Source organism: Armigeres subalbatus, chromosome 1 (genome assembly GCF_024139115.2).
Source record: "Armigeres subalbatus isolate Guangzhou_Male chromosome 1, GZ_Asu_2, whole genome shotgun sequence".
Classification (NCBI taxonomy): Eukaryota; Metazoa; Arthropoda; class Insecta; order Diptera; family Culicidae; genus Armigeres; species Armigeres subalbatus.
Window position 1 is genome coordinate 267,668,405 of NC_085139.1, and position 15,725 is coordinate 267,684,129.

Consider the following 15,725-nt stretch of genomic DNA (forward strand, 5'->3'; position numbering starts at 1 on the left):
ATTGAGTCCTAATATTAACCTATATTAATATACTCTTCTGCCTAAGAATTGGCATTGAAACATCAAATTACATGTTAAACGTTTAGTTTTTGCTCCAGTTTAGATGCGCTGAAAATAGAACTACTTGAACCAATACACACCAAGGATCAGGTGGCACTTCAAAACCCCACACAGCAGTTTTTTTTTCTCGAACGTAAAAATCCAAAACAAGTCAGCACGTTTGCGATGTTGTAATATTATTTCCATCAAACCGTCATTATCATCATCGCGCGGTCGGTTGGAGCACTTTAGCAGGCCACCATGCTTCGGACGCGTAAATTTCAAGAGCATATCTGGAACGATGGCCACACGCTTGACTATCGAGCTGGCGGCCAAAGTGAATGGAATGTCTGGAAAGTTTTGCTCCTAATTATGAACTTTGCTCGACAGCGCAACGAAGCCAGTCGTTACGGCCGCGCCTTCATCAGCATTAGGTACTTCAATTTTCGTTGAGACAGATCGGAACAGCCTGAACCATCTTCGTCAGCAATCAGCATCCGCCGCACCATCATCGGCATTCTTTGTTCATTAGAAGTTCCGCGGCCCGTACGCGCGCACACAGTTTTCCCCATCATCGCTGCTCAGTTTGCGTGAAAATTTGAATTCATTAAGACGTTTGACTCGTAGCCTCCCGCTCTCATTTTGCTGGAAATATTTGGGGATGCCTGACAATAATAGTCTGGTTCCTCCTCCGAGGCTTCATCATCCCCCGCCAGTATTGGCAGCCTCGGTGGTTCCCGTGCCACAACAACAACAACAACAACAACAACAACAGCCAACATCATCTGCATCCTGCCCGTTTCATGCTGCGAATGGGACCCTGGTTAACTCGGTCGTTTCCACCAGCGGAAGACCACCGCTGTCGATAATCAAATTCCTCGAATTGGTATGCTTCGTGATCGAATTAATTGATTTTTTTTATATTGTTGTGTAATAAGGCTCATAAGGAGTCGGTTTTTAATGGGTCGGAACTGGAATTGGTGAACTGGCATGTTGAGCGTCTAACGAATATATAAATTTGAATTGCAATAAGGCACTATATTTTAATCATGAAAACATGACTCAACTTAAAACTGAGTGATTGATTGGTGATAAGGTGTCGCAGTGTGTTGCGTTGGTCATCAGGATTTCGTCAAAAATCCCATTGGATTGGAGAAACTAATCAATAACTCACGACAATTATAACTCTTTGAATACTCCGCTTGAATTCCCATCGCTACACAAAGTGTTTTAAACTATTTAATTTTGCATCAACCGTGGAATTTCCGATGTAAGCGACAAATTCGACGCCACCAGTCAGCGTGGACTAACTGTGGTTCGAAACTGCGGATAAAAGCTGCATAACTGCGAAAAGCGTTATGGATGATGAAACTCCCCGAAGCGGTGATTATCAACACAGAGCGGCGCAGTGGTTGAGTGGCGAACTGCACTCGCGAGGAGGAGTGAGAACGGATGCGGAAAGCGGAAAACACTATCAGCGTGCGATTTTATCTTGATTGCTACAAACGGCGGGGGCGGACGTTCTACTGTTTAGTGGTTTGTGCACTGCTATCAGTGTTGCTGTAAATGTGGATGAGTGCAAACAATGGCGATGGCTATTAAGATTTGGACTGCAGCGTTGTGAGATGTTTTGTGAAGCAAAGTGCAGTACATTTAGAAGGACATTTGTAGATCGGGGAAAACAAATGGTTCAACGACTTGACAGCGCTGAAACTAATGAAAAACCATATCCATTATGTTTGAAGATGAGAATTAAATGTATTAATATTTAATGTTAAGGATATGATTCGTGACTAAAGGGCCTTAGCTATTTGAAGTTTTACATAGATTTTATGAAAAATTTTCAATGTTTTTTCAAATAACAAATTAATAGCGACGGCTATTACCCCGAGCTGTGTTTCGTATTTGACTTTCTTGATAAGATACCAATTTGGTTTCATCGTTGCTGTTCATATTCATGCTGAAGTTGTGGAGTGCATTATATTAATTTTCAATGGCTTCAGATAAGATAGCTCAAATTAATCTTCAGCATAAACGAACAGCAACGATTATTCTTTGTAGACTTATGTAAAATGAAATGACATATTCCAAGGGGCTTTGGGGCAGGAGCCCTATTTCTGCAAGGGTAACTTCTACCTAGGTAACCTAGTGAGCCCGGTTTTTGCTGCTTTCAGTAAAGAAATGGCAAACTCTCGATCAATGCCGCGTGCATGTGTACTTGTTAACAACGCTATCGTTGCTACACTTATCTCTGAACTAACAACCAGAGATGTATGTGCTGTCACAATTGATGCAACTGGCGGATCCCCCGTCAGGAAATACGTCTATTGTTCGGTTTATTTACCACATGATGAACCATCCCTTACGGATGCTTTCAAACAAGTGGTCAGTTATTGCACGTCAAAAGGCCTTCCGCTAATTGTCGGTAGTGATACTAATGCTCATCACATCATCTGGGGTAGCTCGGATATCAATCTGAGAGGCTCCAGCTTGATGGAATACTTAAGTAGTACCGAACTTGGTTTACTTAACATAGGCAATCGCCCAACCTTTATGGTATCTAATAGAGCAGAAGTATTAGACATAACTCTCTGCTCCAATAGAATCAGTCACGAGTTGACGAATTGGCATGTGTCAGATGAGGAATCCATATCTGACCATCGCTACATCTATTTTGATCAGTTGAATGTTTCTTCGCAGACCTTGCGTTTTAGAAATCCCTTTTCAACCAACTGGGATCTCTATACAGAGTTGCTCTCGACAAAATTTCATGGATATCTACCATCCATTGAAACTCCTACCGACTTGGATGATGCCGTTGATACTACAACGTTGCATATCGTGGAAGCTTTAGAAGAAGCTTGCCCCTTGCGTTCTGTGAAAACCTCAAGAGTAACCCCGTGGTGGAATTCCGATTTGGCTAAGCTCAGGAAGCAGTGTAGAAGGAGTTGGAACAGACGCCATTCAGCAGGGATGGATTCTTTCAAGTTGGCTCGCAAAGCTTACAAGAAGGCTCTACGATCTGCTGAACGATTCGGCTGGAAAAACCTTTGTGCAAATGTTTCCAAATTGAGTGAAGCCACTCGATTGAACAAAATTCTTGCGAGATCCAAGGATTTCCAAGTTGGCGAAATTCGCAAGCGAAGAAGCGTTAGAGCACTTATTTGATATACACTTCCCTGGATGTGTAGATATTGCTTCTTCGGATGTTCCTGATGTCTTTTCATGTAGTTATGGGTCTTGGGCTCAGGCTCGTAGAATCATAACTACTGAATCGATTCAATGGGCTCTTAATACACAGAAAAAAATAATGAAAAGTAATCGACGCGTAAATAATAAAAACGTGAAAAATTACACTATTCTGGGCGTACATGGATCCTTTCCAACAAGTTCGCCCTAAATGTATGCAATTTACATAGCATTATGACACTTATTCGTATAAAAAGTGACATAATGCAATACAAATTGCATACATTCAGGTGAAAATATCGTTTAAATTTACGCTCTTTTTGGCATTCCCTTTATGTGCATTACTTTCGTGTAAATTTCAACAACTTTTTCTATCTGTGTAGTTTTGCTCCTTACAAATCTCCAGGGGAAGATGGGATCTATCCCGTTCTTCTTCAGAAGGGTTTTGAGCATATCAAACATGTTTTGAAAAAACTTTTAGTATGCAGTTTTGCTACTGGGTATATTCCCATATCCTGGCGGGATGTCACTGTAAAGTTTATCCCAAAAGGAGGACGTGCTTCGTATGAAGAAGCAAAGAGTTTTAGACCCATCAGTCTGACCTCATTTCTTCTGAAATGCTTAGAGCGCATTATCGATCATCACATTCGTAATGACTGTTTGGCAAACATGCCTCTTCATGTTAATCAACATGCTTACCAATCTGGAAAGTCCACCGTGACTCTTCTACACAAGGTTGTCTACGACATCGAAAAAGCATTTGCTCAAAAGCAATCATGCTTGGGTGCGTTCTTAGATATTGAGGGTGCTTTTGACAACGTGTCTTTCGATGCAATATTGGAAGCCGCACGTTGTCATGGGCTACCTAATATAATTACCAAATGGATTCACCAGATGCTTAAAAACCGACATCTCTACTCGACATTACGTCAAGCAGCGATTAAGAAATTAAGTGTTAGCGGCTGCCCCCAAGGGGGAGTATTATCTCCACTTTTGTGGAACCTCGTTGCAGATACGCTATTGAGATTACTCAATAATGGCGGTTTTCCTACCTATGGATTTGCCGACGACTATCTAATATTAATAGTCGGTTTGTGTATTACTACTTTATTCGACCTGATGCAAAATGCTCTTCAGGCAGTCGAAAGTTGGTGTCGCCAATATGGCCTTTCGGTTAATCCAAATAAAACATCTATTGTACTTTTCACGGAAAACGTAACCGTAATTACTATGTCTGAAACTTGATTATGCATATGTACAACATGTGATAGATTTAGTTCGGAAAAGGTATTTGAGGGTAACCGCCCCTTCGGTGGGGTTTGATCCCACGACCCCAGTTCGCATGACAGGTGCTTTCCCTACTAAGCTACGAAGGACCTCCATCGTCCACCGCAGCTTAGCGGGTACTGATGAAACCAAATTCCCAGCACCAGGTACCAGCCGATCTCTCGCAATACATTTTCAGAACTAACTCTCTCAAATGTATTTTTGTACACAATGTCAACCAAGTAGGATGAGTATTTAATATTGTCCGGCTCCTACACACGTGCTTCATCAGCAACGGCGCTCAATGAAGTAGGGTTGTGTGAGGATGTGCCAGTTTGGTCGTCAGATCCCAACACGACCACACAAGCGAAGAGAGATCGCCACTCGAGATCAGTACATTCAAAGTTAATTGCCTATATGCCGGGTATTAAGCCACCCGGAGTGGAAATTAATTACTATGTCTGAAACTTGATTATGCATATGTACAACATGTGATAGATTTAGTTCGGAAAAGGTATTGGAGGGTAACCCCTTCGGTGGGGTTTGATCCCACGACCCCAGTTCGCATGACAGGTGCTTTCCCTACTAAGCTACGAAGGACCTCCATCGTCCACCGCAGCTTAGCGGGTACTGATGAAACCAAATTCCCAGCACCAGGTACCAGCCGATCTCTCGCAATACATTTTCAGAACTAACTCTCTCAAATGTATTTTTGTACACAATGTCAACCAAGTAGGATGAGTATTTAATATTGTCCGGCTCCTACACACGTGCTTCATCAGCAACGGCGCTCAATGAAGTAGGGTTGTGTGAGGATGTGCCAGTTTGGTCGTCAGATCCCAACACGACCACACAAGCGAAGAGAGATCGCCACTCGAGATCAGTACATTCAAAGTTAATTGCCTATATGCCGGGTATTAAGCCACCCGGAGTGGAAATTAATTACTATGTCTGAAACTTGATTATGCATATGTACAACATGTGATAGATTTAGTTCGGAAAAGGTATTGGAGGGTAACCGCCCTTCGGTGGGGTTTGATCCCACGACCCCAGTTCGCATGACAGGTGCTTTCCCTACTAAGCTACGAAGGACCTCCATCGTCCACCGCAGCTTAGCGGGTACTGATGAAACCAAATTCCCAGCACCAGGTACCAGCCGATCTCTCGCAATACATTTTCAGAACTAACTCTCTCAAATGTATTTTTGTACACAATGTCAACCAAGTAGGATGAGTATTTAATATTGTCCGGCTCCTACACGTGCTTCATCAGCAACGGCGCTCAATGAAGTAGGGTTGTGTGAGGATGTGCCAGTTTGGTCGTCAGATCCCAACCCGACCACACAAGCGAAGAGATCGCCACTCGAGATCAGTACATTCAAAGTTAATTGCCTATATGCCGGGTATTAAGCCACCCGGGTGGAAATTAATTACTATGTCTGAAACTTGATTATGCATATGTACAACATGTGATAGATTTAGTTCGGAAAAGGTATTGGAGGGTAACCGCCCCTTCGGTGGGGTTTGATCCCACGACCCCAGTTCGCATGACAGGTGCTTTCCCTACTAAGCTACGAAGGACCTCCATCGTCCACCGCAGCTTAGCGGGTACTGATGAAACCAAATTCCCAGCACCAGGTACCAGGTTGAGAGAGTTAGTTCTGAAAATGTATTGCGAGAGATCGGCTGGTACCTGGTGCTGGGAATTTGGTTTCATCAGTACCCGCTAGGCTGCGGTGGACGACGGAGGTCCTTCGTAGCTTAGTAGGGAAAGCACCTGTCATGCGAACTGGGGTCGGGATCAAACTCACCGAAGGGGCGGTTACCTCCAATACCTTTTCCGAACTAAATCTATCACATGTTGTACATATGCATAATCAAGTTTCAGACATAGTAATTAATTTCCACCCGGTGGCTTAATACCCGGCATATAGGCAATTAACTTTGAATGTACTGATCTCGAGTGGCGATCTCTTCGCTTGTGTGGTCGTGTTGGGATCTGACGACCAAACTGGCACATCTCACACAACCCTACTTCATTGAGCGCCGTTGCTGATGAAGCACGTGTAGGAGCCGGACAATATTAAATACTCATCCTACTTGGTTGACATTGTGTACAAAAATACATTTGAGAGAGTTAGTTCTGAAAATGTATTATGAGAGATCGGCTGGTACCTGGTGCTGGGAATTTGGTTTCATCAGTACCCGCTGTTGCGGTGGACGATGGAGGTCCTTCAGCTTAGTAGGGAAAGCACCTGTCATGCGAACTGGGGTCGTGGGATCAAACCCCACCGAAGGGCGGTTACCCTCCAATACCTTTTCCGAACTAAATCTATCACATGTTGTACATATGCATAATCAAGTTTCAGACATAGTAATTAATTTCCACCCGGGTGGCTTAATACCCGGCATATAGGCAATTAACTTTGAATGTACGGAGTAACTGTAATGGTATTCGCCCATTACATCTTTTGACTCTGAAATCAATGTAACGGATCAGGTGAAGTATGTGGGACTTATTCTTCATTCCAAGCTTTTCTGGACACTTGAATTTAAGTTCAAAGTCAAAATGGCTTCCGGATGCTGAAGACCCTTTGGTAAAACTTGGGGTCTTAAATCAAAATATATCAAACAACAGTTGTACGACCAATTTTGGCTTATAGATGTTTTGTGTGGTGACAAAAGGGTGAAGTGAGGACATTTCAGTCTAAATTAGGCCATCTTCAAAGGATGTGCCTAATGGCAATGACTGGTGCGTTATCTTCGACTCCTCCGGCTGCTCTCGAGGTTCTTCTCGACGTTGTCCCACTACACATACATCTCAAACAAGAAGCACTTTCTTGTACTTACCGATTATGGGTTCTCGGTTTCATGGAAGAGAATCCTGTAAACCGCAGTTCTACACACACTTCGTTGTTACAACTCATGGTTGATTGGGACAGAACAGTCCTTGCTCCAAGTGATCTCACACTCGCTAGTAGTTTCCCTTATAGGACATTTTCAACACAATTCCCCTCGCGGGATGAGTGGACATCTGGCTATTTGGAGAGAAGTATGTCGGACAGCATTGTTTGTTATACTGACGGCTCCCTCTTCGAAGGTAGAGCGGGTGCAGGTGTCTACTCGCGTGAGCTAAGATTGGAACAGTCCCACTCACTGGGTAGACACTGCACTGTCTTTCAAGCGGAAATATTTGCCATTATGTGTGGAGTGCAATCCGCACTGCAGAAACACATAATGGGCAAAGTAATATACTTCTGTTCAGATAGTCAAGCAGCTATCAAAGCCCTCGCTTCGGCCAACTCAAGGTCGAAGTTAGTAATCGCATGTCGAACTCAAATAGAGGAACTGAATTCAGTTAATACATTGCACCTTATATGGGTACCTGGCCATTCTTCCATAGCTGGAAACGAATTGGCTGATGAGTTAGCTCGCACTGGAGCATCACAAGACTTTTTTGGTCCTGAGCCAGCTATTCCAATATCTAAGTGTTGGGTGAAGCGTTTGATTAGCTCTTGGGCTTCCACTCAGCACAAACGGTATTGGAATAGTTTGGATTCATGTCGACAAACAAAATTGTATATCCGAGAGCCATCTCCGGTAGTAGCTAACTATTTAGCTAATCTGTCTAAACAGAATTGCAGTGTCTTAGTCAAGGCCTTGACAGGTCACTGCCGACTCAACTATCACATGGCAAATATTCAACGTGTTGAATCCTTTGTCTGTGATGGTTGTGAATCCGATTATGGAACTTCTTATCATCTGATATGTAACTGCCCAGTTTATGCGCAACTGCGTTTCCAAATATTTGGTAAACACTTACTAAGTGAAATTGACTACAGAAACCTGAACCTTCAAAGTATTCTGTTGTTCATAACCCGTTGTGGTAAGGAGCTATGAGCTTTTGTACGTGTTGTATACGTTGTATGCCCTCTTCAAGGGTACCTTTCCCAAACTTCCCATTTTCTCCCATCCATATTCCTTTCCTTTTTGTTCACTTCCTTTTCCGTCAGGTGCGTGATGAGAAAGGCTGTGAAGGCGATGGCACAAATCTCCCGAATTGAGGTGAACGTGCCCCTGGAGCCGACGTTCTGATACCTGATACCTGATGGGGCCGGACGATGATGCGGTCTACAAATCCCCCGTCGGGTGGCCAGGAGTCACGACAATGCCTACGGGCTGCCGTTTAACCGCGTGATGGGTGGGATGCCGGGTGGTAGGGTTACCACCAGGTGGATCCACAATCGAATTGTTCGATGATCCAGACGGGTGATGTCGGTTGGATGGAGTAGTTTCCACGGGCGTCTACCCAAGATGGCACCTCTGTGTTGCTGAATATAAAAACCACACGATTCACACCGAACAAGCTCCTTACACCGAGCCACAAATCCAACTGCCTCTTTATCTCATCGGCTTCGTTCACCCACCGTCTGACTTGGTCACTCATCTCCCCAAGGAAAGCGCGCGTTCTATACTTCCTGCTTTCAATCAAACCTTCGCTGTGGTCGAGATCGCTCATTGTCGGGTATGCGTTTAATCCACCCACCGTGTAAATTTGAAATCGCCGTTAAAACTATAGCAATTTGTCTTCACGCTTGAATGGATTTAATATATATCTAATTAAATGTTACCCGCCGGTAACACATGTGATAGATTAAGTTCGGAAAAGGTATTGGAGGAAAACAGCTACCTTCCGTCCCTCCCAGTTGTTCTTCAATAACTGCATCCGCTACGGAGGTTGATCCACCGACCTTGACTCTATGGAGTTCTTAGACTACCTGGAACTCACGACAACAACAATATACCAAGAAGGGGTCACACAACTTGTTTATTATTCAATAACTGCCTCCGTTACCAAGGTCGAACCCCATACCTTGACTCTATGGAGTTCGTAGACTACCTGGAGTCTTCGACAACAACAAGAACTACTTAGAGTACGAACATATATCAAGAAGGGGTAACAAAACTTGTTTATTCTTTAAACGCTGCCTCCGTTACCGAGGTCGATCCCCTGACCTTGACTCTATGGAGTTCGTAGACTACCTGGAGTCATCGACAACAATAAGAACTACTTAAAATAAACACATATACCAAGAATGGGTCATGCAACTTGTTTATTCTTCGATAAACGCCTCCATTACGGAGATTGTTCCGAAGACCTTGACTGTATGGAGTTCGTAGACTACCTGGAACTCACGACAACAACAAGAACTGCATGAAAAACAGATATATTTCAAGAAGGGGTCACACAACTTGTTTATTCTTCATTAACTGCCTCCATTACGGAGGTTGATCCACAGACCTTGAATTTATGGAGTTTGTAGAATATTTGGAACCAATGACAACAACAAGAATTATTTGGAATACAAACAAAAGACAAGAAGGGGTCACAACCCGGAAAATATACTGTGAAAGCATTATATGCTAAGCACCATAAAGAGCATGTACCGTTTTTGAATTTACGCGATAGACCTTTGGTTACGCTAGCAGACCATAAGATTTTATTCCAGGGATAACTTAGGCCTTACTCCAGGGGTTTTTGGAGACCCAGAATATATACTGTGAACACCGACTATCCTAAGAAGCGCAATGAACATGTAATATATTTGAAACTGGTTGATAGTCCTTCGGTTACGTGTGTAGACTATTAAGCCTTACTTCAAAGATTTCTTGTATAACCATTGACAAAAGCTGTAAACCTTGACAATGAGCAGAAAGTATATGAGTTTATGTTTCCAAAATTGACAAAATTATCCAAATCGGTTGTTAAAGTTATGAAAATATCAATTTATGGGAACACGGGTACCCTGTCGGCGTGGTAAAAAAATCAGATGCCCCTCCCCACGTCCCTCCTCACTGTATCAACGTGATTTTCTCACAGATGCTACATTTTAAGGAGTTCTTAGATGTTACCGAGTTTCAGCTTTCAGCTATTAAAACTCATTGAAATATCACCACTTGAATTTGAAAAAGGAACACGGGTACCCCGTCGGCCGCATAAGGGTTAACAATGGTTCAATGTACATAGCAAACAGCGTCATGGATAATGGACACCCTTGTCTAACCGATCTTCCAATTTTTATGCTATTTGTGAGACTACCTTTTACTAATACCTTTGAAGTTGCATTTTCATATAATTTTGACGTAGGACTTACTATACTGGGTGTCATTTAGATTTTTGGAAATCGAGAGCGTTACGCTGGAAGGGAAGATTTTGAACGCTTCTAGCGCCTTTATCTTTCGATGGATTTTTAAGAATTATATATCAATCGACTTGGACACTCTCCACCATTTTGCCTATTTTATTGAAACTTAAAATTATTAACGATTAGCTACTGAGAATTTCAATTCTTGTCAAAGCCAGTCAAAATTTCATATGTAACCAATCCCGTGCATTCCTAACACGGACATCAGAATGCGGTATGTCACGGTATGTTCGGGTCTACCGGGAGATTTTCTTTGTGTATAAAAGAAGCAGTGCCTGCCGTGTGCGAGTCATTACAATTTGTGACAGCAGCGCGTGCTGACGTGCTTTTTGCTCCCGCATTTTTCGTTTCGTTCGTTCGTTCTTTCTTTCGCTGTGTTTACCTACACAGCGACAGCATACAGTCACCAGCGGTAGAACTGCCGGTGGGTGGGTCTGCGAATATGCATAAAAGAAGTGGGCGCATTTTTTTGTCATGCTGTGCTTGATGATGGTCGGATGCAGTGGTGTCGGTTGCGATGGATGCAATCGCCCATCGCATCGCTCGGGGTTCACGGCTACAGGCCGATGATGGCTGTGGCAGCGAGGGCAGCGGTGGAGGATGAGGAAGAAAAAAATTAGAGAGATTTGGTCTGCTTATCCGGGTGATGGGTTTCATAATCCATATGATCCCGGGATGGGTATGAGTCATGTCATATGACTGACCATATGTTAAGTTGTGCTTGGTACTGAACCACACGTACATTGAAACATGATTATACTATAACAGTTCTGATTCCCCAAAAAAAATAAGTACCCTGATGAAAATAAAAATTCGATTAAAATAATTCTTCTTCATTGGCATTACATTACATTACATTGGCATTTTAGATTAGAAATTTTCGAATATTTAAATAAACTTTATCTTATTTTTTGTTTTTCATTTTCTGAGAAATTGTATTATTAAACTGGACGTAGACTTGGAGTTTGAGATCAAAACATTAAATAATTTTTCGTTGACGTATAAGCAGTACCTCCTCTATTTTAGTAGGGTTACTGCTCCTTGACTTGTTTCTTATTGTTGTGATTTTTTTCAGCAGTAAGCACGCATGTTAGCAAAAAGAAACAACGAAATTGGTGCTGTATTTCTTTGTTTGGAAAAAGGGACAGTTCCACCAAAATAGCACCTTTTGCCCAAGTCTGGAAGTTTTATAAATAAAATTTTTAAACTTCAAATACTATCATCAATACGAAATCTATAGATGCCCTACATTTGTTTGAGTAAATAAGGGTTTAATAGTTAGAAACAAAGCAATTCTAATTATGTATTTAATTATTAGTTTTATTTCCAGAAGTTTTGAATAAACAAATTGCTAATAATTCTACACAGCATGGAAGTTGTCGTTTCCAATATCAATACCTATAATCACACTCTATAGATCCAAAAGTTAGAAGTTAAATGTAAATACGTTACGTTTATACAAGTCCTACGTCTACTCGCGGTTATGTTGAAAACATTACCCATTGCTCGTTTTTTTACAGGAATATTCATATTTTAAAGCACAATCGCTTGACGATGGCAGACAGTTCGATCGTATCGATGCCGTCGGTAGCGGAATCACAAACATGTTGGAGAGAAGATCTGTAATTACGAAGTACGAATTAATTCTGCCGTCGCCAAGCAATTATGTTTTATACCTTGAAGAAAATAATCTCTGAATACATTTTCGGAGGCATTCTCCATAGTGAACACATTTTCGAGGCCAAACACCCGACGATTATGCTTTGCACTTTGAATAAAATTCGTCTCGGTACCATCTCGGATTGCATTTGCAATCACTGCAGCAACCACCTGTCGATGGCCGCTGCTGAGACCGACAAGGACGCCATGATTCTGCTACCGACGCCAAGCGATTGTCAGATGACGTGAATGACGCTCCTGCTGCTGCAGTGACCGCCACCGTAGCGAAACATTTTCTGCTGCACAGCACTACCGCTGCGACAGGCGTTGTCGCTGGGACCGCTTCTGGACGCCCTGGTCCGCTTTTTGTGAAATCCTTCTATACACAGGGAAAACGAAGCATTGGGCCAAAAGGCCCATACCTTACGTCCATTTGATGTCCATGTTGGCAATGCATGGACGGGATTGATTATTTTTGATTTTTTTTCCGGGTTTGGAAAGAAATAACATTTCAATAGTTTAACGTTGATAATCAATAGTATCGATGGAATTGGCAAATTCCCAATCGATTGATATGAAAATCTCGAAAATCATTCGAAAGATAAAGACGCTATTAGCGTTTGAAATCTCTCCTAATTTCGTGACGGTCTCAAATTTGGAAATCTCCGTTTCCTATATCCGAGCCTTCCCTTAGACGTAGTTTACGTCAAAACATGGCACGGTAAACAAATGTTTGTTGGTATGGCGTAAGTATTGTTATCGCCCAATAATTATTGTGGCGAATTAAAATAACACATTTAGAATTATTAGATTTGTTCTAGAAACAGCTAAAAAACATTTCAATACATCCCCCAAAAAATAGCAACCAGAAACTGCCTTGTTTTCACTCTTCTCGCAAAATGATTTGAAAGGTTGAACAAAAATAAAAATGCCATCATGAGCATCATTCAGAATTAGTGTAAGAAGATCATCTTTGCGTAACTTTACTATCAAAAACTTTGGTAGAATCAATCAAAAATAATTGTTATTGATTTATTTTCAGTGCTTGGCCACCGCTTGCACTATCCTGCATTACTACAGTTTCGATGACGGCGACCTTGTAACAGGTTTCCTTGCCACCGGCACCTTTTGCGGATTTCTTGTTATTCTAACCACGGTTATGGTTGGTAGGTTTGCACGTTTTTGTCTGGAACAGTAGTTTTCATTTGGTTTCTCAAAATTTGCATTCATTTTCCAGGCTACTTGATGAAGGCGCACATCCACCGGCGCCTGAATCTCTTCTACAGCCTACTGGGATGCGCTCTATTCCTCACCGCAGGCATCTTCATAATCGAAGCCTGGGAGCACGCCTTCCGGACGCGAACGCGCGATCTCGCCATCACCAAGGGTTCGATAGCCATCATCAACGGGGTCATCTTTCTGATGGATACGATTTTCACCTTTCGCGAACGGAAATAGTCGCCGAACGCGGAGTCGATAGTGAGTGACAATAAATTCAATTAAATCCGATGAATGAATTCTCTATGAATCACATTACCAAAGAGTGCCGGCTGCTGCGACAGAAAAGGGGCACGACCGCACATAAACAAGCGTCTCCAGCTGTGTGGTTCGATGACCATATCGGATTAGACGCGACTCAATTGGTCAGAAAGTGTAGCAGTCGCGTGCCAACACACGGCAATCACATTTCCGCGTGAACTCATTCACTCTCGTTCCCGATTTGATGTCTGCGTTCCAATTGAGTTCAATCGGTTTTATTACTCTCGTACCCTATTGTTGACCCGTTACGCGTTCGTGATGAGGAGCTCGACGGCATTGCGTCCCCGTTTGCCAATTATCGTTAGCCGTTTGTATTCGATTATGAACAAACCGTTCTCCTAATTGACTCACTGCCTATCTGCTGTATTGAAGTTGAAACTAAAACGATGAACTATCAGATAATTGAAAGAGACTATCGAGAACTATTCTGAAGTCATAACAAATTATCCACTATGTTGAACGAATTTGTTCGGTGTTGTAGGTCGTGAAAATGAGTTTCTGCCAATTTTGTCTGCAATATTGTTCGTGGCAGTAATTTAAGCTCAATCACTAGTAATTATCGCTAGATTTGAGAGATGCAACTAGAGTTGTGAACCAATATTCTTTTATATCATTTATCATATTTGTTCCTAATGTATGGAAATTAAAGGTTTTAAACACAGAAATGACTATAAATCAAGGGCGAATTTATGAAGTATTGAAATTTAAATTGAGCTCCCGAAAAGCGCCCCCAGTATTGGTGTCTTGAGCCACTTCAAATCCATCTGTAGTCCCTCCACCGTCGTCGTCGTCGTCATCACCATCATCGTCGTCGATCCGCCCATCACGTTCGTTTCTTGTTTCAGTGCCCAGCAAATGCCTTTGAAAGGCCTCGAGGGGGGCCGAGGCTTCAATCCGTTGGAAATAAATTGCATTTACAACGGCATCAGCAGCAACTATTTCGCCATCATCGGAAGCTGCAGGCTGCTGCTGCTGCTACTCCCAATGCCGTTAGACCAACAGAACATTTTACAAATTTGAGAAGACTTATCTCCGGGATGCAATGAAGCAAAGAATCAGCTTCTGCTGCTGGGGAGAGTCTTTGGGGAGATTTGGCTGCAGTGTGTGTGTGGGCTTGGGAATTTTGTTCATGACAGGAATTTTAATTCGATTCTTTTAAGAAGAATCCGATGCATGGTGGCACATTTCCGCAGTATCCTTCGACAAGGGTGCGCTACGTAAGAAGGTGCTTATTTTGGTAGTTTTATGTTTAAATGGAGAGTGCATTTTTTCCCTATTCTACAAAATTTTTAGTCACGGTCATTTCCAGAGGCAAACCTGTCGTTAGCTAGAATCCTCATAATCAATAAAAATCTCATAATTGTAATCAACAATAATAAAACAATTCGTTTAATTTCCAGATCATTCCCAGTCCCCGCTCCAATTGCAGTCCCTGCCTCAGTCCCAGTCCCAGTCCCAGTCCCAGTCTTAGTCTCAGTCCCAATTCCAGTCTTTGTCCTAGTCTCAGCCTCAATCTTTGTCTGAATATCAGTCTTAGTCTCAGTCTTAGTCTTAGCCTCAGTCCTAGTCCCAGTCCCAGTCCCAGTCCCAGTCCCAGTCCCAGTCCCAGTCCCAGTCCCAGTCCCAGTCCCAGTCCCAGTCCCAGTCCCAGTCCCAGTCCCAGTCCCAGTCCCAGTCCCAGTCCCAGTCCCAGTCCCAGCCCCAGTCCCAGTCCCAGTCCCAGTCCCAGTCCCAGTCCCAGTCCCAGTCCCAGTCCCAGTCCATGTCCCTGTCCCTGTCTCAGTTTCAGTTCCAGTCCCAGTCCCAGTCCCTGTCCCTGTCCCTGTCC

At 42.8% G+C, this 15,725-nt stretch overlaps 1 protein-coding gene across 1 annotated transcript; it reads left to right on the plus strand.

The window, feature by feature from the left end:
• Positions 1-503: 503 nt before the first annotated feature.
• Positions 504-13,867, plus strand: LOC134213796 (uncharacterized). Its single transcript, XM_062693130.1, has 3 exons — positions 504-925; positions 13,401-13,524; positions 13,596-13,867. Exons 1-3 carry the CDS (start codon positions 701-703, stop codon positions 13,814-13,816), a joined length of 570 nt encoding a protein of 189 aa, XP_062549114.1. The 5' UTR covers positions 504-700; the 3' UTR covers positions 13,817-13,867.
• Positions 13,868-15,725: the final 1,858 nt, after the last annotated feature.